Source organism: Carcharhinus amblyrhynchos, chromosome 7 (genome assembly GCF_965287045.1).
Source record: "Carcharhinus amblyrhynchos chromosome 7, sCarAmb.v2.hapA, whole genome shotgun sequence".
Classification (NCBI taxonomy): domain Eukaryota; kingdom Metazoa; phylum Chordata; class Chondrichthyes; order Carcharhiniformes; family Carcharhinidae; genus Carcharhinus; species Carcharhinus amblyrhynchos.
In genome coordinates, this window is record NC_137330.1 from 4,889,970 (window position 1) to 4,911,689 (window position 21,720).

General features: G+C 41.3%; 1 protein-coding gene across 1 annotated transcript in view; it reads right to left on the reverse strand.

The window, feature by feature from the left end:
- The window catches only part of LOC145344733 (NACHT, LRR and PYD domains-containing protein 3-like), a 67,083-nt gene extending 45,592 nt beyond the window's left edge, over positions 1–21,491 (reverse strand). The window contains exons 1-5 of the mRNA XM_080191840.1: positions 21,466–21,491; positions 17,184–17,279; positions 15,931–16,082; positions 6,268–6,439; positions 6,111–6,176 (exon numbers count right to left, since the gene is read on the reverse strand). Of these exons, the coding sequence (XP_080047966.1) occupies positions 6,111–6,176; positions 6,268–6,439; positions 15,931–16,082; positions 17,184–17,247 (454 nt within the window). The 5' untranslated portion in view covers positions 17,248–17,279; positions 21,466–21,491. The remainder of the gene's footprint in view (positions 1–6,110; positions 6,177–6,267; positions 6,440–15,930; positions 16,083–17,183; positions 17,280–21,465) is intronic.
- Positions 21,492–21,720: the final 229 nt, after the last annotated feature.

Below are 21,720 nucleotides of genomic sequence, written 5' to 3' on the forward strand. Positions count from 1 at the left end.
TTAACATATAAAACTACATTTCCGGTGTCGTCCCGAGGCTCTGACCCTATTTAATACCCTCTACTATAACCCTCCATCCTTGCTTCGCTCATGTGTCTAAGTAAACCTTAAACAAGTCCAACGTGCCTGCCTCCACCACCCTACTCGGTAGCACGTTCCATACCCCCACGACCCTCTGCGTGAAAAACCTTCCTCTCATATCCAATTATACTTCCCCCCCCCTCACCCTTAGATCGTGACCTCGCATAATTGTCCCCCATCTAGGGAAAAGCCTACCACTGTTGACTCTATCTATTCCCTTCAGTATTTTATACACCTCTATCACCCCTTAATCTCAGTCTTTCTAAGGAGAAGAGCCCCAGTTTCTCCAACCTTTCCTCGTAACTCAGTCCTTCCATGCCAGGCAACATCCTGGTAAACCTCCTTTGCACCCTCTCCAGGGTCTCCACGTCCTTCTGGTAAGGTGACCAGAACTGGATCAGTACTCCAAATGCGGTCTAACCAACGTTCTGTACAACTGAAGCATTAGACGGCAGCTGTTATACTCTATACCCCTTCCTATAAAGGCTAGCATTCCATAAGCTTTCTATACAACCTTCTCTACCTGTGTCGACACCTTCAGGGAGTTGTGCACCTGCACTCCCAGGTCCCTCTGTATCTCTATACTCTTAATCGGTCTACCTTTTATCACATAACTCCTCCCTGCATTATTCCTTCCAAAATGCATCACCTCGCATTTGTCAGGATTAAATTCCATCTGCCATCTATCTGTCCAATACACCAACCTATCTATATCCTGTTGTGTCACCTGACAGTCCTCCTCAGTATCTGCCAATCCTACCATCTTAGTGTCATCCGCAAATTTGCTGATCACACCACGTACACCCTCTTCCAAGTCATTTATACATACTACAAAGAGGAGGTCCCAGTACTGAGCCCTGCGGCACCCCACTGGTGACTGGCCTCCAGCCAGAAAAGGTCCCCTGGACAACTACTCTCTGTCTCCTATTTCGCAGCCAGTTTTCGATCCACCTAGCTACCTGTCCTTGTATCCCATGTGCCTTAACCTTTTCTACCAGCCTACCGTGAGGGACTTTGTCAAACGCCTTACTGAAATCCATATAGATGACATCAACGGCTCGCCCATCGTCAACCGTTTTTGTCACCTCCTCGAAGAATTCCACCAGATTCGTAAGGCAAGACCTCCCCCGAACAAAGCCATGTTGCGTATCCCTAATCAGGTCGCAATGCTCCAAATGCTTATACATCCTATCCCTAAGAATTTTTTCCAATAATTTTCCTACCACTGATGTCAAACTCACTGGCCTATAATTACCAGGGTTATCCCTACTACCCTTTTTAAACAGCGGTACCACATTAGCTACCCTCCAGTCCTCTGGGTCCTCACCTGTGTCCAAAGAAGAGACAAAGATTTGCGTCAGAGGCCCAGCAATTTCATCTTTCACCTCCCTAAGCAGCCTGGGATAAATACCATCAAGCCCCGGAGCTTTATCCGTTTTTATGCTACCTAAAAACCTTAGCACTTCCTCCCTCGTAATGGATATTTCCTTCCACTGATCTACAGCTCCCTCCAAGACACCACACGACACCAATCCCCTCTCCTTCGAGAATACCGACGCAAAGTATTCATTCAGGATCTCACCCATTCCCTCAGTCTCGATACATAGCTCCCCTCTTTTGTCCCTAAGAGGACCAATTTTCCCTCTAACCACTCTCTTGCTCCTAATATAAAAGAGTAAAATGCTTTTGGATTTTCCTTAATCCTATCAGCCAAGGCCATTTCATGCCCCCTTTTCGCCCTTCTAACTCCCCTTTTTAGCTCCCTCCTACTCTCTCTATATTCCTCCAGCGCACTCTCCGTTCCCAGTTGTTTTGACCTAACATATGCCTCCCTCTTCTTCCTGACCAAGTCTTCGATACCCCCTGTAATCCACGGCTCCCTAATCCTGCCTTTCCCATCCTTCCTCTTTACCGGCACATGCCTTTCCTGCAACATTTTCAGTTTGCCCTTAAAAACCTCCCACTTACCAACCGTGGACTTGCCAGCTAACAACCTCTCCCAATCAGTGTCCTTCAGCTCCCTCCTAATCCGACTATAGCTCGCCTTACCCCAGTTCAGAACCCTCCCCTTCGGCCGGCACTCATCCCTTTCCATTTTTATCCTAAAGTAGACGGACTTGTGGTCACCGTTAGCCACATGTTCGCCTACCTCAACCTCAACCACCTGCCCCGGCTCATTTCCCAGCACTAAATCCAGTATAGCCCCCTCCCTAGTCGGGCTAGTTACGTACTGCTCTAGGGACCCTTCCAACACACACTTTACAAACTCCTCTCCCTCCGTACCCCCAGCTGTAGGCACCTTCCAATCCACTCCAGGAAAGTTAAAGTCACCCACTACAGCCACCTTATTCTTTCTGCACTTATCTAAAATGCCTCTGCAAATACCTTCCTCCACTGACCTCGGGCTGTTGGGTGGCCTATAGTATACCCTTAGCATCGTAATCTCTCCCTTTTTATTCCTCAACTCCACCCACAGCGACTCAATCCCTAACTCCTCTATATTGTCCTCCCTCTGCACTGCTGTGATGTGCTCCTTTATTAACAACGTCACCCCACTACCTCTCTTCAACCCTCCTCTGTCACACCTAAAACACTTATACCCAGGAACATTCAGCTGCCAATCCTGCCCTTCACGTAACCACGTCTCCGTTACTGCCACCACATCTAACTTCCTCACAAACATCAAGGCCCTAAGCTCATCTGTCTTACCCGTCACACTCCTCGCATTGAAACAGACGCAGTCCAACCCACCAGTGCCTCTCAGGACCTCCTTCTCCCTGATAATTTTCCTTTCACCCAAACCTACCCTATCACCCAACTCCCTACTGAGAAGTGGACTGAGATGGTTCAAAAACTGTGCAACATTGTTGAACATTAGAACAAATTATGAAACTTCAGAGAAAGACATGATTGATATGGCTCAAACAGAGTTTAAGTGTGTTTCAAAGAAACAACAAGACCACGGCACAAACAAGAGTACGATGCTATTTTGAACAAACACAAGAAGCATCTTAACAACATCCTTGAAACAGCTAAAAAAGATTGTGACAAAAGAGACATTAATGCATAAAAATGACATTGACTGCATTAAATCAAAACGGAAATTTACCATGTGAATTTGGAAAGTTGAGAATGGAATTGTGCCCACTATTGACAAAAATGGACAGTGGCACTGCAGGCTTTTTCAGAAGTAAAGGAAACACAAGACTTGGGTATGTTAATAGTACCATCTATGAAGTTTGTTAAATGCTGTTAAGGGTGATTCTCCCAAAAAAAAATTCTTAGTGTCGAATTTGCGTAAAAGCTGGAGTATACCCTGCTGGTATCTTCGTGATTTCAGTAACGGAGACTTTAGCAGGCCTGGAGACTTCAGATTTGGGCCGGCTAATATGGTTTAAACTGTATGGAAAATTAGAACTTCCATAATTTATTCAGCTCCATGCTGAAATCAAGTGCATTGAGACTCGTGTAGGCCATGATGCCCAGCAGCAATCCCATTAAACTGCCTCCGCTCGAGTCTCCTATCCCACTGTGCTGCTTTTGTAGTCATGATGTGGGTATGCCGGCGTTGGACTGGCGTAAACACAGTAAAAAGTCTGACAACACCAGGTTTTAGTCCAACCTATTTATTTGATAATATACTCACAAGCTTTCGAGGGGACTGCCTCTTCGTCAGGTGAATTATCAAATAAATAGGTTGGACTAAAACCTGGTGTTGTCAGACTTTTTACTGCTTTTGTAGTGCAGCAGTCAGGGAGAATTGCCCCCATTTTCTTCACTTAGTTAAATCATTGTAATTATATAATGAAGTTTATCTGTCATCTCTGAAAACTGGTATAATGTAAGAAGTAATGTGGTAAGACATTTGTAATACCATGTTTGTAAAGTCGATGCAACTCCAGTACAAAGACATTTTCTTGACTAGAAAGACTTTTCTTTTAAAGGGGAGTATTAGAAAAACAAATGTAGTTTAAGGGACTTATATCTGTAGGAGCTACTAGTATTAACAATATAATCTAGGTTTAATTTAACATTTCTGAGCCTAGAAAGAAATCTATAGGTAGATTTTATGCTGAGCAAAAGTGTTTGTCTGAATGGGGGTTAGTTCCAGTTACAGCTGTGATACTATTCTGTTTAAAGAGCTATCGTGCGAGGAAATATAATTGTTTTGGGCTTTGTAAAGGAAGCTTTTTGTTCCAGCTGTACGTAATTGTAGGCAGTTGGAGTCAGACCAACTCTCTCTCAGCTCTGCGAGAAGTTAGGACTTTTAGCTTTGCTGTACAATACAGTAATGCTTCAGACAGCCAGCATGGTGGCACAGTGGCTAGTATTGCTACCTCACAATGCCAGAGACCCACATTTGATTCCTAGCTCGGATCACTGTCTGTATGGAGTCTGCACATTTTTGCCATGTCTGCGTGTGTTTCCTCTGGGTGCTTCACTTTCCTCCCACAATCCAAAGATGTGCAGGTTAGGTGGACTGGCCATGCTTACTTGCTCCTTAGCATCAGGGGGACTAGCTAGGGTAAATGTATAGTGTAATGTAAATAGGGTCTGGATAGGATTGTGGTCTGTGCAGACTTGATGGGCTCCTTCTGCACTGTAGGGATTCTATGATATTCTATGATTCACTCGAGATCAGAAGAGGAAGCAGATAAGAAGCTAAAGAAATGAAGAAAGGTTTCTACAAGATCTAGAATGAAAGGGAAAAAGAAGAAACTGGGAAATACATCAGGATTCTGTTCAGGGGACTAGACAAGTTGCAAAGAAATTGGTGAGGTTACCAGTAAAATGTTTTTCTAAAAAATTAAATCTAAAGTTTGAAATGTCTTACTATCATATATAAATATATTAGGACCTATTGATATGATATCCAAATTTGTGTTACAGTGAAAATCTGAGAGACCTAATCAGAAATTCTTCCATGGGGTTACATTTAAAAGTGGGATTAAAGTTCTAATCAACCTGGTCTTTTTTGGAAAACATGAACTGGATTTCTGGAATGTGGATCATTAGGTGAACACATTGATATGAAAGAAGACTTGAAAATATATTATAGGAGTGGATTTTGGAAACTCCTATATGACAATCATTTTGATGGATTATTTATTGAGGTCTACAGCAGAGAAAAAGGCCTTCAGCTCACTTTATTTGCATCGGTCAAAAACAAATCACCTATCAATTCTATTCTCATTTTATAGCCCATAGCCTTGTACGCATTGGGACTACAAGTGCACATCTATTTTTTCAAATGTTCTGAGGGTCTCTGCCTCCACCACGGTGTCAGGCAGTCAGTTCCAGATTCCCACCACCCTCTGGATGAAAAAGTTCTCACATCCAATCTAAATGTCTTGCCCCTAATTTTAAACCTATGCCCCTTTGTCACTGATAACTCCACCAAGGATAAACATTTTATCCTCTCTACTTCATCTATGCATCTCAAAATGTTATTCATCTCAATTATGCCCCCCTCAGTCTCTTCTGCTCCAAGGAAAACAACCCCAGTCTCTCCAATATATCTTCATAACTAAAAGTCCCCAGCCCAGGCAACATCCTGGTAAATCTCTGTACCCTTTCTAGTACTATCACATGCCTCCTTTAATGTGGATTCCAGAGTTGGGCACAATATAATTCCAGCATAACCTCCCTACTATTAAACTCTATGCCTCAGCTAATAAAGGCAAGTATACCTTATGCCAAGTTAACCACTTTATCCACCTGCCCTGGATGAAAGGTGCTCAGAGTATACACAGGAATGTGAAGTGAAGGTTGCAATGTGATTAATTATGGACTTGTTAAATGGTGGAGCAGGCTAGAGGGGCTGAGTGGCCTACTTTTGCTCCTAATTTGTACGGTTGTATGAATTGTAACTTGAACCTATGTAGAACAGATGAGAATGGATGACAAATTCAAACAATATTTAACCGTTTCTGAGGCTTTGATTTTTGGACTCCCAAATTCTGATAACTAATTATCCAGATTCTTAGAAGTGAAATAAATGGTTCGAAAAATCCCTAGTCATCTCTTACCTTTCAGGTTATTGGGTAATTGCAATAAACCTTGTGGGACGGTCATGTAGACAGATAGATCAGGATCTGATTAAAGAAAGTACATTCATGAAATCATATAGGTGTAATATCGTAGTAAAATCTATATTATTCAATCTACAGCATAATCTTATTGTACCAAGTGTTGGTAATTCTCTCAGGATTTTCTCCAACTTTGGTAGCCCACGGTGCATTTCTACAAATGATTCCCACATCACCCGGAGAACCAAAGAGCCTTTTGACATCACCCGATCTAGGAAAAGTTTGGAACAGTCCACCAGGTTTCCCTTCTCCACGGTCTCAGTTACTTCCTGTAAAGAGAAATAATGAATATATTGAAAAGCGGAGTGAAAGATGAAAACTGAGAATGAGAAGGACATTATCTGCTCAGAGATAGTTGTTTTGAGGACCAGAACCAGTTCTGGACTGGGTCCTGATCTATTCTGAACACTGAATAAAAATCATATTTGATTCCATTATTAACACCAACAATGTATGAATAAACCAAGCTTGTAATTTAAAATATTTGCAGAGAATGAGGAATCAGAGGCCCAGAAATATTTTTAATGGGATTAATTTTCTCTGGCCTTGGAATGCTCAACATGACATCAGATTACTGATTGGCAATATGATCCACTTGTTTTATTGTGCTGCTGCAGTGCATCTTATAAATAGTATACACTGTTGTCACTGTGTATCAATCATGGAGGGTGTGAATGTTGAAGTTGTTAGGATGGAGTGCCAATTAGATGGTTTTGTCCAGGATGCTATTGAGCTTCACTCATCCGGGCAAGTCGAGATTATTCCATGATACTCTGATGTGTGTCTTGTAGATAATGGACCGCTCTTGGGAAGTTAGTTACTCCCCATAGAATTTCCAGCATCTGACCTGCACTAGTCGCCAATATTTTATGCCTTGCCCACTTCAAGATTAAATGGAACACCCAACCCCAGGGTCGGGATAGTGGGGATTCAATGACAGTAATGAAATTCAATGTCAAGATGTAATGGATGTCAAGAAAGAATGGATGGAGTCTTTTGATGGTACTTGTAATTGCCTGGCATCTTTGAAGTGTGACCGTTACTTGCTATGTATCAACCCAAGCCTGACTGTTGCCCAGGTTTTGTTGCACTTGCAAATTGTGCTGAACATACTGCAATCACAGCAAATATCCCCACAACTGACATTAAGATAGAGGTATCTCCACATACGACATTAGATAGAAGGATGGTCACTGATAAAGTCTTGCACTTGACAGAAGGCTGTCAGGGCCCGTAGTATTTAGAGTTTCCATTTATTTCATTAGTTTCATGATATCATGGAGAGAATAGCTAAAGTCTGGCATCTGTGGAGGTAGTCAAAATGGATCATCTGCTGGATACTTCTGGCTAAAGATGTCAATGTTTCAGCTTTGTCTTTTGTACTGGAATGTTCAGATGCACTGGAATTCCTTTGATTGAGGATTGGGACATTTGCAGCACTTCATTGGTTAAAGTTACAAATTTTTAAAAGTTTAAAAGTATATTTATTAATATCACTAGTAGTCTTACGTTAACACTATAACAATGTTACTATGAAAATCCCATAGTTGCCACACTCAAGACCTGGTCAGGTATACTGAGGGAGAATTTTAGCATGGCCAATGCACATAACAGCAGGTCTTTCAGACTGTGGGATAAAGCTGGAGCACTCGGAGGAATCCCACTCAGCCACAGAAAGAACATGCAGCCTCCACACTGACAGTGACCCAATCTGGGAATCAAACCTGGGTTCCTGACACTGAGACAGCACTGCTAACCACCTTGCCACCCCCATATTATTTAATCATCCAAACCAACCATGGATGAATAAGGCAGGAATTCAGAGCTTTGGATCTGATCCATTGGTTTTTAGGTTGTTTAACTGATGCTGGTTCTGACACTTGCTATGTAAGTAGTCCTGTGTTGGGACTTCACCACTTTCAGACCTGATTTTGAGATATACCTCATGCTTCCCATGGCATCCTCTCCTGGACTATTCATTGCAGAAGGATTGATACACTAGCAATAGTGGAGCAGAGGACATGCCCAGCCATTAAGTTGCAAGTAATGGTTGTGCACAACTCTGCAGCTGCTGATTGCCCAGTGTCTCATGGATGGCCAGTTTTGACTCAGTTGGTCTGTACAAAATCTATCCCATCTATCTCACTGGTAGTTCCACTCAATATATCAAGGCAAAGTCAGGAGTTTACCTCAAGGAAAGTTTGGTGGTCACTCTGACCCCTGTAATTATGGACAGATGCATCTGCAATAGGCATGCTGATAAGGTTGTCAGATAAGTGCCCCCCCACCCACTTCATTGCTTCGCTCATCACCTGCCACAGACTCAGTCTAGCAGTTTTGTCTTTGGGACTTGGCTGGCTCATGCAGGAGTGGTGCTAATAAGTCAGGCCTTCCACCCACAGCATATGTACTTTTTAAATTAATTCACGGGGTGACGCAGTGATTGGTACTGCAGCCTCACAGCACAAGGGACCTAGGTTTAATTCCAGCTTTGGGTCCCTGTCTGTGTGGAGTTTGCACATTCTCCCTACGTCTGTGTGGGTTTCCTCTAGGTGCTTCAGTTTTCTCTCTCAGTCCAAAGATGTGCAGGTTATGTTGATTGGCATGCTAAATTGCCCCGCTAAATTGCCCCCTAGTGCCAGGGGATTGATAGGGTAAATGTGTGGGATTATGGGAATAGGGATCCGGGTGGGATTATGGTCAGTGCAGACTCAATGGACCAAAAGACCTCCTTCTGCACTGTAGGGATTCTACGACTCTATAGGACATGAGCATCGCTGGCTAGTCAGCACTTATTGCCCATCCCTACCTGACCTTGAACTGAGTGGCTTGATAGGCCATTTCAGAGGGCAGTTGAGAGTCAACTACCTTACTATGTTTCTGAAGTCACATGTAGGCCAGGCCAGGTAAGGATGGCAGAATTCCATCCCTAAAGGACATTAGTCAACCTGACAATCGACAATGGTTTCATGGTCATCAGTAGGTTTTTAATTCCAGATATTTTTATTGAATTGAAATTCCACCATCTGCCAGATAGGATTTTCTGCCCTTACCACTTTCAGTGCTTCGTCCAAGCAGCGTTGTGTGTGGAGGAACACTGATTCATCCGCTCGTGGGCATGATCAGATGAAACCAGCAGATGATTTCATTGTCCCTCTTTCAATCTGATTAGTGAGACTTCATGCAGTACAGACTCTACGTTGAGGTTTTCCAGTGAAATCTGTTGCCCACTGGATAGCAGTGTGCCACCACCTTTTGTGACTCTTTCATGTCAGCAGGACAGGACATACCCAGTAATGATAATGGTGGCATTTGAGACATTGCTGGCAAGGAATGATGTTAAGAGTTTCATTAGGTCAAGGTACTGACTAATCAGCTGGACAACTCCCCCAATTTTAGCACAAGCACCACGTTGGTCAAATTTGCAGGATAGATGGGATGACAATGTCATTGTATCATTCAGTTTCATTACTTTTAGACTTTGTAGCAATTTGGTAAACTTTTGAATAGCCGAGCAGGCCACTCAGCTTATCACGTTGTTTTGGAGCTGGAGTCACATGTAGTCCAGGCAAGGACAGCAGATCCCAGTTTTCAAACCACACTGTTGAATTGCATGGATTTTTACATCTACTAATAATGTTTGCATGGTCACCATTACCAAGACTAACTTTTAATTCTAGATTTATTCGTCTTTTTAATTTCCACCATCTCCCATGGTGAGATTTTGAGAGCATGTAACCATAGTATTAGCCGAGATTGCTTAGTTAGTGACATTACTTCCATTCGGGCAAAGACGTGATGGGGATCATATAATCACAGTACTGCAGTGCAGAAGAGGCCCTTCAGCCCATTGAGTCTGCACCGATGCATGAAATCCCTGACCTGCCTATCTAATCCCATTTGCCAGCACTCGGCCCATATCCTTGAATGTTATGGCATTCCAAGTACTCATCCAGGTACTTTTTAAAAGGATGTGAGGCCGCCACCACCATCCCAGGTAGCGCATTCCAGGCTGTCACCACCCTCTGAGTAAAAATGTTTTCCCTAAACCTCCCACTCCTCACTTTTAACTTGTCTCTCCTCATAATTGACCCTTCAACTAAGGGAAACAGTTGCTCCGTATACATTCTGTGCATGCCCCTCATAACCTTGAATACTTCCAGCAGGACACCCCTTGGTCTTCTCTGCTTCAACGAAAACAATCCAAACCTATCCAACCTCTCTTCATAACTTAAATGTTCCATTCCAGACAACATCCTGGTGAATCTCCTCCGCACGTCCTCCAGTGCGCTTATGTCCATCCTATAATGTGGTGACCAGAACTGCACACAGTACTCCAGCTGTGGCCTCACAAAGTTCGATAGAACTCATCATTGACCTCTCTGCTTTTGTAATCCATATCCCAATTGATAAAAGTGAGCGTGCCACATGCCTTTCTCACTACCCTATTTACCTGCCTTTCTACCTTCAGAGATCCATGGATGAAAAAACAGAGGTCCCTTTGTTCTTCGGAACTTCCGGTGTCAGACCTTTCATAGTATACTTCTTGTCAAAATACTCCTTCCAAAGCACATCACCTCTCATTTTTCAACCTTAAATTCCGTCTGCCACTTAATACGCCCATTTGACCATCTCGTCTACATCTTCCTAGATACTCAACCTCACTATTAACCACCCGGTCAATCTTTGTGTCATTGGCAAACTTGTTTTCTTCATTCCCGTCCTGAATAGTCTCTCCCTCATTCTAAGTGTGTCCCCAGTTCGACATTCCCCAACCAAGGAAACATTCTTCCTGCATCAAGTCTGTCCAGTGCAGTTAAAATTTTATAGATTTCGATCAGGTCCCCTCGCATCCTTCTAAACTGTAGTGAATACAGGGTCAATCAAACCAATGTCTTCTCACAGGACAGTCCCACTAACCCCGACATAAACCTCATGAATCTCCGCTATATTCTCTTTATGGCAAGCATATCCTCTCTTAGATAGGGAGACCAAAACTGCATGTAATACTTCAACTGTGGTCCTGCCAAGACCCTGAATGACTGCAGTAAGACATCTCTACTTCTGAGCACAGGTCCTCTTGCAATGAAGGCAACATTTCATTTGCCTTTTTAATTGCTTGCTGAACCTGTCCTTCAATTTCACTAACTGGTGTGCAAGGACATCCAGATCAGTGTGTATGTCCACACTTCTTAGTATATCACCATTTAAGTATTATTTTCCCTTTCTGTTTTTCACACCAAATTGTATAACCTCACACTTAGCAGCATTGTATTGTATTGGCAATGTGTTTGCCCACTCACTCAACTTGTCGAAATCACATTAAAGCCTCTTTGCATCCTCAATTCCACCCAGTGCAGTGTCATCACCAAACTTCCAAGGTGGCACAGGACCGCGGCAACTTGTTGCAAGCTGAGCCCAGCATACCTTCTAATTTTATCTTTTACTCTTGTAATGTGCTTCCAAACTTCATTCTAACTCTTTTAAACTCTCCAACGATGACACCCTAGCTATGACTGTAACATACATTCTGCAGTCTCTTGTTTCCTTCTATGAATGGTATGCTTGTCTGTAGAGCAAGCAAGAAACAAAACTTGTCACTATGTTAATACATGTGACAATAATAAATCAAATAACGTGAAAATGGTACATTTGGCTCCCTCATCCAGATTATTTATATACGTCGTGAACAGCTGGAGCCCAAGCACTGACCTAGTGGTACCTCATAAGTCACTGCCATTTATTCTCACTATTTTTCCTGTCTGTAAATCAATTGCTGATCTATGCTAACAGATTTCTCCTAAATCATGCGCTTTAATTTTACCCACTAACCTCTTAAGAGGAACCATATCAAAAGCTTTCTGAAAGTCCAAATACACTACTTCCACTGTTCTCCCCATCTATTGTACTGGGTAGATCCTCAAAAAAATCTTCAGATTTATTAAGCATGATTTGCCTTCCATAAATTCATGCTGGTCTTCTTCAATCCCGATAATGTTTTCCAAATTTTTTTTTTAAAATGTCAGCATCACTACTATCAGGCTAATTGATGTGTAATTCTTCATCTTTTCTCTCTCTCCTTTTTAAATAATGGGGTTACATTTGCCACATTACAACCTGTAAGGAGCTGCTCCAGAGTCTATACAATTTTAGAAGATGATCAACGTTGCAATCAATATTTGCAGGGCCACTTCCTTTAATACTAAGACATCAATTATCCTGGTGATCTGTCAATCTGTAAACCCATTAATTACCCCAGTGCATTTTTCTTACTCATACTGATTTCCTTCAATTCTGCCCACTCACTTGACCCTTGGTTCCCTAACATTTGAGAGGCTTTGTGTGCCTTCTTTTGTGATGACAGAACCAAAGTTCTTCTGTGATTTCTTTTCTTTTCATTACAATTTTCCCAGCTTCTGATAGAAGAGACCGACATGTGTATTATCAATCTTTGTCTCTTCACATATTTGTAGAAACTTCTATGGTCAGTTTCTATTTTGCCTGCAATTTAGTCTCAATCTAATTCTTCCCACTTGATCAAATTTGCTGAATTTTAAAATGCTCCCACCCTCAGTTTTGCTACTTAATCTGGCAAATTTTATGTGGCTCCTCATTGGTTTTAATATGATCCTTAACTTATTTTGTAAGCCATGGTTCAGCTATGTTTCTTCAATTATTTTTGCACCAGGCAGAATGTAATAATTGCAATTTATGCACCAATAGTTCAAATATAAACCATTTCCTATCCATCATCAATCCCTTTAGTAAGATTACAAATCTGTCTTTGATAATTTGTGATCCAAAATCTCAGTTTTATTTGTTCAGAAAACCTAGTTTTAGATTTAAATATTTCACTCTCCATCTTAAGGAAGAGTTTGATCATTTAATGATTGCTCTTCTGCAAGGGACCTGCACAACCACATTGTTAATTAATGCTTACTCATTGTACACTACCCAATCTAGAATATGCTGTTCTCTGGTTGGCTCCTCAAAGTATTGGTCAAAAAAAACCATTGTGTATACATTCCAGGAACTCTCCCTCCACTATAACATTGTTAGTTTGGTTTGTTCAAATTAGAGTCACCCATGATTACAGTTGTACCTTTATTTTATGAATCTCAGATTTCTAGTTCAATATCTTCCCTTTTCTACCCATGAGGAAGATTCAAAGTACTCGGATGAGCACTTGAAGTGTTATAATATTCAAGGCCATGGGTCAAGTGCTTGAAAGTGAGATAAGTATAGTTGTAGTGTAGTGTTGTCGTTACTCAACGGGTTGAAGGGCCTCTTCTGTACAGTATGGCTATGTAATTCTTTGACTCAAGCTGCAAGATTCCATGACGTCAGATCACCACCACCTTCTAAAGGGCAATAAGGAATATGCAATAAATTCTGGCTTAGATGGCAATAAGCACACCTTGGGAAAAATAAAGAAAAAGGTCAACTTTTTGAAAGGGGTAAGGAAATTACCTGGTTGCCAGCAGTTTGAACACTTTAAAGTGGTCAAGCACATAAAGCAAGGATGTTATCAGAGTTGAGCAATTATTGCTAATGTGGGGATGTGAAAATTTTGGAATAATTTCACTTGAGCTGAGTAGATTAAGGGATTTGTCGAGTGGCAGTTTAAGAATCTGAAAGCAGGTAATGAAATAAACGTACATCAAAAATGGGGAGCAGTTGGGTTTTCCAGCCCCAAAGTTTTCATTTGTGTTTAACACATTTCCATCATTTTAATCCTCTTTCAACCTGCCTTTCTTGCACATAGTCTTTGTTACCTCAGCACTCTCCTTTTCCTAGTTTCATGAAAATCATTTCCTTTTTTTCAGAATTGTACCTAAATCGTTCTGTCCTATTTACAGACACTGACAGATCCTTTGGCTATTTTCACCTCTTCAGAATATTATTTCAAATTGACAATATTTGTTGTGCTCATCTCTTTCATATTTCCCAGTTTCTTTAATGTCAAATTCTACAAAAATCTAATTTTGCAATCACTTTCATTAGTAGTGGAGTGGAAATAAAGTTATATGGTGGTGTGCATTTAACAGCAAAATATTTATTTGAATGAGCGAGGTGATCCTTCCTACTCCTAACATCAGGATTTTTCTAGAATGCAAAAATTAGCCTTATACTCAACTGCAGTACTGAGGTTTGCTGAATTATTGGAAGTGCTGTCTTTCAGATGAAACATTAACACAAGATACAATCTGCCCATTCTAGCAGATGTAAAAGATCACATTTCAGAACAGTCAGAGGTTTATTCCTCAATTAGCATTGTGAAAACATAACATTGTCTATTCATTGTCACATTGCTGCTTATGGGACTTTGATGAATGAAAATTATCAATTTCCTAATTACAATGTATTTCCTAATTACAATGACTACAATTCAAAAGAAGTTCATTGATGAGGAGCTTTGAGATAGCTGGTAGATGTGAAAAACACTATGTAAATCAAAGTATTTATTTTTTCTAATGTGACTATGTAATCCTAGATGCCTCAGTTCAAAATAATTATTGAAGGGACCAGATTAGGAATTAATGGATACTTTGGACATATTCTGCAGCCTTTATCATTCCAGGTGGTAAAAGTTATGGGTTTTGGAGGTTCTGATAAAGGAGACGTAACTGTTCTGTTAAGGGAGTGTATCTTGTATATGGTATACATGCTATCACTGTGACTGTGGTGGGTGGAGGGAATGTTTACAGGAGCAGATTGCATGCAAATCAGGTGGGTAGCTTTATCCTGAGCAATGTTGAGCTTCTTGAATACTGTTGGATCTACTCTAATCCATGATAGTGGGAGTATTTCATCACATTCCCCATTTGTGCCTTGTCGATGATTCGCAGGTTTTGGGAATTCAGGAAGAGAGTCACTTGCAACAAAATTTCCAGCTTCCTCCTGTACTCACTGTTTTTATCTGACCCTCTAGTTAATTTTATGGTCATTGGTCACCCTCATGATGGTGGGGAATTCAGCAATGGTCATGTGGCTGAACATCAAACCGAGATGGACTCGTGTGGCAGGAATATCACTGACCACTTGTCTAGCTCTTGCTGTCTGAGGAGCTACAAATTAAGTTGCACATTCTATCAGCAGCAAACATCCCCACTTCTGACCATTTGAAGGAGGAAAGATCATGAAGCAGCTACAGATGCTCGTGGAGAACACACAACATTGAGGAACACCAGCATCTGTGTCACGAGTCTGCCACCATTGGCCTCAAACAATCATGATCATCTTCATGCTTGGTATGATTGCAGCTATCACAGAGCTTTACACAGCTTACCATTCCATTGTACTGGCATTTCTTGACGCCGTTTGATCAAATAATGCCGTAATATCAAGGGCAAACATTATGTTGCTCCATGAATGGCTCAAGGCTGTAATAAGATCAGGAGCCAAGTGGTCCTGGCAGTACCTAAAATGAGCTTCAATGAGCATGTTATTGCAGAGCATGTGCCACTTTAAAGCACTGTCAATGGCACCATCTATCTCTTTGCTACTCAGTGAGAGTACACTAATGGGATGCCTGTTTTCCAGACGGACGTGTCCTGTTTTGGGCAGATTGGATAAACGTCAACATTTTTCTACATTGATGGGTAGATGCCAGTTGTGTAGCTGCACTAAGCTGAGGGTCTCAGGAGGGCGAAAGACACATTGTCTTCTCTCGTCTAGCAATTTAGTTTTTACCAATTCCATCAGATCTGTGATATTAAAACGGACAAAAATCACTGAACCCATTATATGCTGCACTTACATGACCAATATGGTCGTATTCTGTTAAAGTCAGACAGAGTCTCGCCACTCCTTCAATCGCCTGTTCTAGTCTATCCCGGTAGAATTGTGTCAACATCAACAGCTGCTGATCGTCACACTTTGCCAAGAACTCTGTGATCTTAGAGTTTGGATCTGTGAGCACAAATGGAAATAAAATGAAACACAATTATGGAGTTCCTATTTAGGCTGCTTCAATTCCTTGTAAACTTAACACACAAAAACATCCTGTGAGCCATATTATGAAACATCTTTCAAAAAAAACATTCAGGTGATATTTTACCTAATTTGTAACAAAAGTCCATATACCCAGTTTGGCTCCAAATCACTTAATGCCCTTGGTTAAGAAGATTTTTGATCTCAAATTTCCAGTATGATTTGACTTTGTGCAAGAAATTCCTGCATTTAGAAGAATTTTCCAAATTCACTCCTGAAAGGTCATGCCTTTATTTTCACTGCAATCACCACCCAGAAATTCAGGAGCTTGTCTCCCTTGTAACAGTGTCTCCCCCTTTGTGTTCTTGTTCTCTGGTACAAAGGCCAGCACTACATTGTTTTCTTTTTCTCTTTTCTCATGATATTTTAATAACCTACATTCATGAATTTGGAACTTTATCTTGAGCTTCAAAATGTCTAGCTTTTCCCCACTTGGAAAGGGCCCTGTTCAATCCCTTTTTGAAAGTGGATGATCTGATATTTGCCAGCATTGTAATCTATTTGACACAATTGTGCCAATTTACCTAATTCACTGATACCTCTTTGCATATTTCCAACTACACTGCCTACAATGTTGCAATGTTGTCATAATCAGTTTTAGATGTGTGACGTTTAATTCCAATATCGAGACTGTCAATAAATGTGGTGAATAATTAAGCGCCTAACACAGATCCTTCTATAACAAGTTGCATCCTGCCATTCAGCCTAAATGTCCAATTACATACACTATCTCCTGTTACTCTGTAAATTTCACAAAATCAATAATTTTCCATCAATTCCGTGATTAAAACTTGTATAAAATTTGTCTAAATGCTTTCTGAGTATCCATATAACCAATGCACTGAGATATACCCCATCCATTGTTTTCAGCCCACCTTCAAGTATTATATCTGCTTAGCTGGCTTATACTTCCCAGTCGTCATGTATTTCCACTTTCCTGTGTTAGCCATAGGTTTTTGCATCAGATTTGGATTTACTAACAGGATAGTGATTTTTTTTCCAGGTATTTTCTGAACCTACCCTTGTCCAATGGCATTCTTTTTGAAGATGTTGGATATTCTCCCCTATGGACACCCTCAGCCATGGCTGGGACTGGTGTTTTCAGGCTCTGATGCTCTGAAATAAATAGATTAATAAGAGGGTTAAATGGAAACAGAAAAGTGAAAATGCCTTGTTTGTAACTTCAAGCAGCGAGTTGACATCCAGAATTTGTTTGTGGAAGATTTTTTAATATTTACAACCTCACAAAAAAATATAAATATGACTGGAAGATCTAATGGTCTCTTCACAGTCTAAGCATGGTTGTTATTGCCTCTTCGAAAACTTTTTTTGCTTTTTAACTTGTCTAATTCTTGGTATAGTAATTCAACATGTTTTAAGATTTCCTGATCCTGTACATTCATGAAATAGATTTTTTTTTGCAAACAAAAAAAATTTATATAATAGTTATTCTAATGTTTATCCATTGTATTAATACTTAAATCTAGTTCAATTAATGTAGTTTTAAACCATGTTTGTTTCAGCTTTTGAATTTAATCGAAGTGTCACTGATTTCTTTGATCCTTGGATTTCACAAATTTGCTCTTTTATCATCTAGTTTATTTGTAAAACATCCTTCTCCAAATTTTATAATGGCCAAAACAGACCCCGACATGGAACCAAAACACTGAGTACTCTATTAGTTTTTCTACATTAAAGGACATTTTGTCCAAAAATATGCAGGTTAGGTTAATTGGCCATGCTAAATTGACCCTACGTCAGGGGGATTAACAGGGTAAATAAGGGTTACGGGAATAGGACTTGGGTGGGATTGTGGTTGGTACAGACTTGATGGGCCAAATGGCCTCCTTCTGTACTGTAGGGATTCTAAAATCATCTTCATCAAATTTGTCCCTGAAATCCAGTCCATGTTCAGCCTTCCTTTCTCTCCAAAATACTTCACATTGTCATTACCTCCTAAAGCCACAGACAACTTTTAGAACTTGTAAGTTTCCACTTCTGCCACAATATTGAAACATCTCAAAGTCAAAAATGACATTCTATTAGAACAAGTAGTCAATGAAGTTCCTTCAGCCGTCTCTACCTCACTGAAGACTCTGGCAGAGTTGATCACATGATCCTCCTCCTCACTGTTGTCCAAATGAATATAAATGGTTTGATTGCTCCTTCTTAAATTTTTATCCACTAAATTCACAAGTCACTGGCATTGGTTTCTCTTCCCACTCCCGCATTATTATTTCTGGAGTCTCGCTGTCAATCAGTTTCTCATAAATTTTCAGCAAATAAAATCACTTTACACATGTAAGACGAGGACACCCACCTGCTCTAAAGGGCTGCTTCCTGTAACCTAACCTGCAGCAAGTCTCATTTTCCCATCACCTGTGCTAATCAACCTAAACCAAATATTTTCATGGCCTCACCCTGCCTATCTATATAACCGACTCCAACCTTAGCTGTTGGCAATATTTCTGCATTCCTGCAAGTTTGACCAACCCTTACTTGATTTTTTTCTACATGTGGGGGCCTCGCCTTCAGCTGCCAACATCCCAAGCTCTGGAATCCTGTTCATAAAACTCTTCAGTCTATAAAATCCCTTTTCAACTCCTTAAAATCTATGCATCTGTTTCTGAGAGTCCTTCCTGGTACTCCTTCTGCATTTTGGGATACTACCTCAAAGTAAACAGAATCTCGAAGGAAAATTGAAACATCAAAACAAAATCTTATTAAAGGTTTTGAGTTTGCATCCTAGTTCCTGCGGTGCCCACCAGGTAAGGGATTCCTTGACCATGCTGGCAGACATGTCTTGCTCCCTTTCCATGGGAAAGCAGCAACTAGCATTGCCAGAGTGAAGACATCGGTTTTCTAAAGGACAACCTATTGAATCTTCTCTGCATATAACGAATAGTAGTCTACCTGGCCAAGCTCAGGAACAGGCCCACAAGGAAATCTTCCCTGCCCCTCCACTTTCTCTGTACCGAGTTCACACAGATCAGAAATGTGGGACCATGAACAAAATTGATGGGGGTGGCACAGTAACAGTGGTTCGCACTGCTGCATTGCAGCACCAGGGTTCGATTCCTGGCTTGGGTCACTACCTGTGTGGAGTTTGCACATTCTCCTCGTGTTTTGTGTGGGTTTCCTTTGGCTGCTCTGGTTTCCACCCACATTCTGAAAGATATGTTGGTTCGGTGTAATGACCCAAACAGGTGTCAGACTGTGGTGACTAGGGGAATTTTACACTAACTTCATTGCAGTGTTAATGTAAGCCTTACTTGTGACTCAAACAAACTTTTTAAAAAGTTAAATATGGGAGCAGCCTTGGAGATCGAAGGAATGCTTGAGGCTCAAGCAGAGGTGGTGACAGGTAAGCAACAGAAGATCTTGCAGGCAAACCCTTCTCACTGTGGTGTGAAAGGTATGGGGAGAAGGGATATTTCCACAAGTTGACTCAGATTGTGGGCACTGGTTCCAGAGGGAAGAGTCTGCATTTGGAGCTGATGTGAAATTCCACATGTCACAGTACAGTTGCACACTTCCTTGTCTCCAACTAAGCTCTGTGTCCTTTCATTTGCCCAATGTGTAAATGTAAATGTAATTTCTCAAATCAGTAAATTCTGCAAATTTAGTTTAATGCTGGGGAACAGTTTCAGCTATTAAACTTCAGATCATGTAAAACTCAATTATTTGATGTTTTACTCACAGTGACCAGAATACAGAATCCCGACAGTGCAGGAGGCGACAATTTAGTCCATCAAACCTGCACCGACAACAATTCCACCTAGGTCTTATCATCCCATGTATTTTCGGGAAGAATGAGAAACTTCACACTGAGAATGCAGTCCCTAACACTGTAAATAAGTAGTGCTAATCAGTGTGCCACCCTAAAGAAATGGCTGAACCAGATTTTTTTTTACAGTAATGATTTCACAATCATTGTTAGACTCTTACACTTATTGGGTTCACAATTTCATCATCTGCTGTAGTGAGATTTGAACTTGTAACCTCAGAGCAGCATCCTGGGTGTATGGAATACTAGTCCAATGACAAATATGACTATGGCAGTACCTCTTCATAATAAATAGAATATTAACTGCATGCATTTCCACATAGAGTTACATAAAACATTAAAGTATAGGAAAGGCCCTTCAGCCCATGATGTTGTGCCAAATGAAACTAATCCCTCCTGCCTGCCCTTGGTCCATACCTCTCTACTGTATCTATATTATCATCTTTGGTAGTATGTTCCATCATATCTACTTGTGTGCAAAATCCAATGTCTACCATAGTCCCAGTGTTTGAATATAGAAACATTTGATTCACCTCAAAGAGCTGAATTGCGTGCTCTTGCTCCTAATCCCAATCCCAATGTTACACAGAAACATTGAAGACAGGAGGAGGCCATTCACCCTTTGAGCATGCTATGCCATTCATCATGATCATGGCTGATCATCCAACTCAACAGCCTAATCCTGTTTTCTCTTCATAATCTTTAATCCCATTCACCCCAAGTGCTGTACCTAGCCACTTCTGAATACATACAATTTTTTGGCATGAACTATTTCCTCTGGTAATGAATTCCACAGGCTCACCACTGAGTGAAACAATGCCTCCTCATCACCATCCTAAATGGTCTACCCCAATCCTTAAGACTGGGACCCCTGGTTCTGGATAGCCCACCATCAAGAAAATCCTTTCTATATTGACCCTCTTTAGTCTTGTTAGAATTTTGCTAATGTCTTTGAGATTCTCCCCCTCCCCCTCATTAATCTGAAAACCAGCAAAAACAGTCTTAGCCTTGTCAATCTCTCCCCATACGTCAATCATTCCCCAGAATCAGCCTGTTAAACCTTCGCTACACTCCAAGGGCAAGGGCATCCTTCTTCAAAAGAGGCCAAAACTGCACACTCTAGGTGTGGTCTCACCAAGGCCCCGAATTGCAAAACACATTCCTGCTCTTGTACTCAAAACCACTCGCAATCAAGGCTAACATACCATTTGCCGTCTTTACAACCTGCTGCACCTACATATTCCGATGTCACCACACACACTCTGGTCCCCCTAGCTCCATCCTCCCCGGGATAAATACTGTAAGATACTTAACTACTTTTCTGTTTCGGTTTCGTTTCCGGTGGAAGGCGGAAATTTGCCATATTTTTCCCCCTCCAGGCTGAAGATTAAACAAGAACTGTTACAGAAAATTAAACAATATAACAATAACACCAGATATACTCAGTGTAACAACCAGTTAATTCTCTATATTCAGGTTATAATGATCAATATACAAGAACTACTTCTTGCTCACCTCCAACCCAGAGCTCACTCGGCCGCGCGGCACCACACCACGCCCAGGACGCGGTCCGACGCATGCGCTCTGAGCGGAGCCGCGCTGACGTGTGACGTCACTGTCGCCGTGCCCGTGTCGCGCGCGCGCCGGCGGTTTAACGGCCGAGGGGCGTCACGCGCTAACTCCAGATACCGTTAGTGCTTCAATCCAGTTAATTCTCCATATTCAGACCACCCTGACCAATCTTCAAACCATTCCTCAGCATTCACCTCA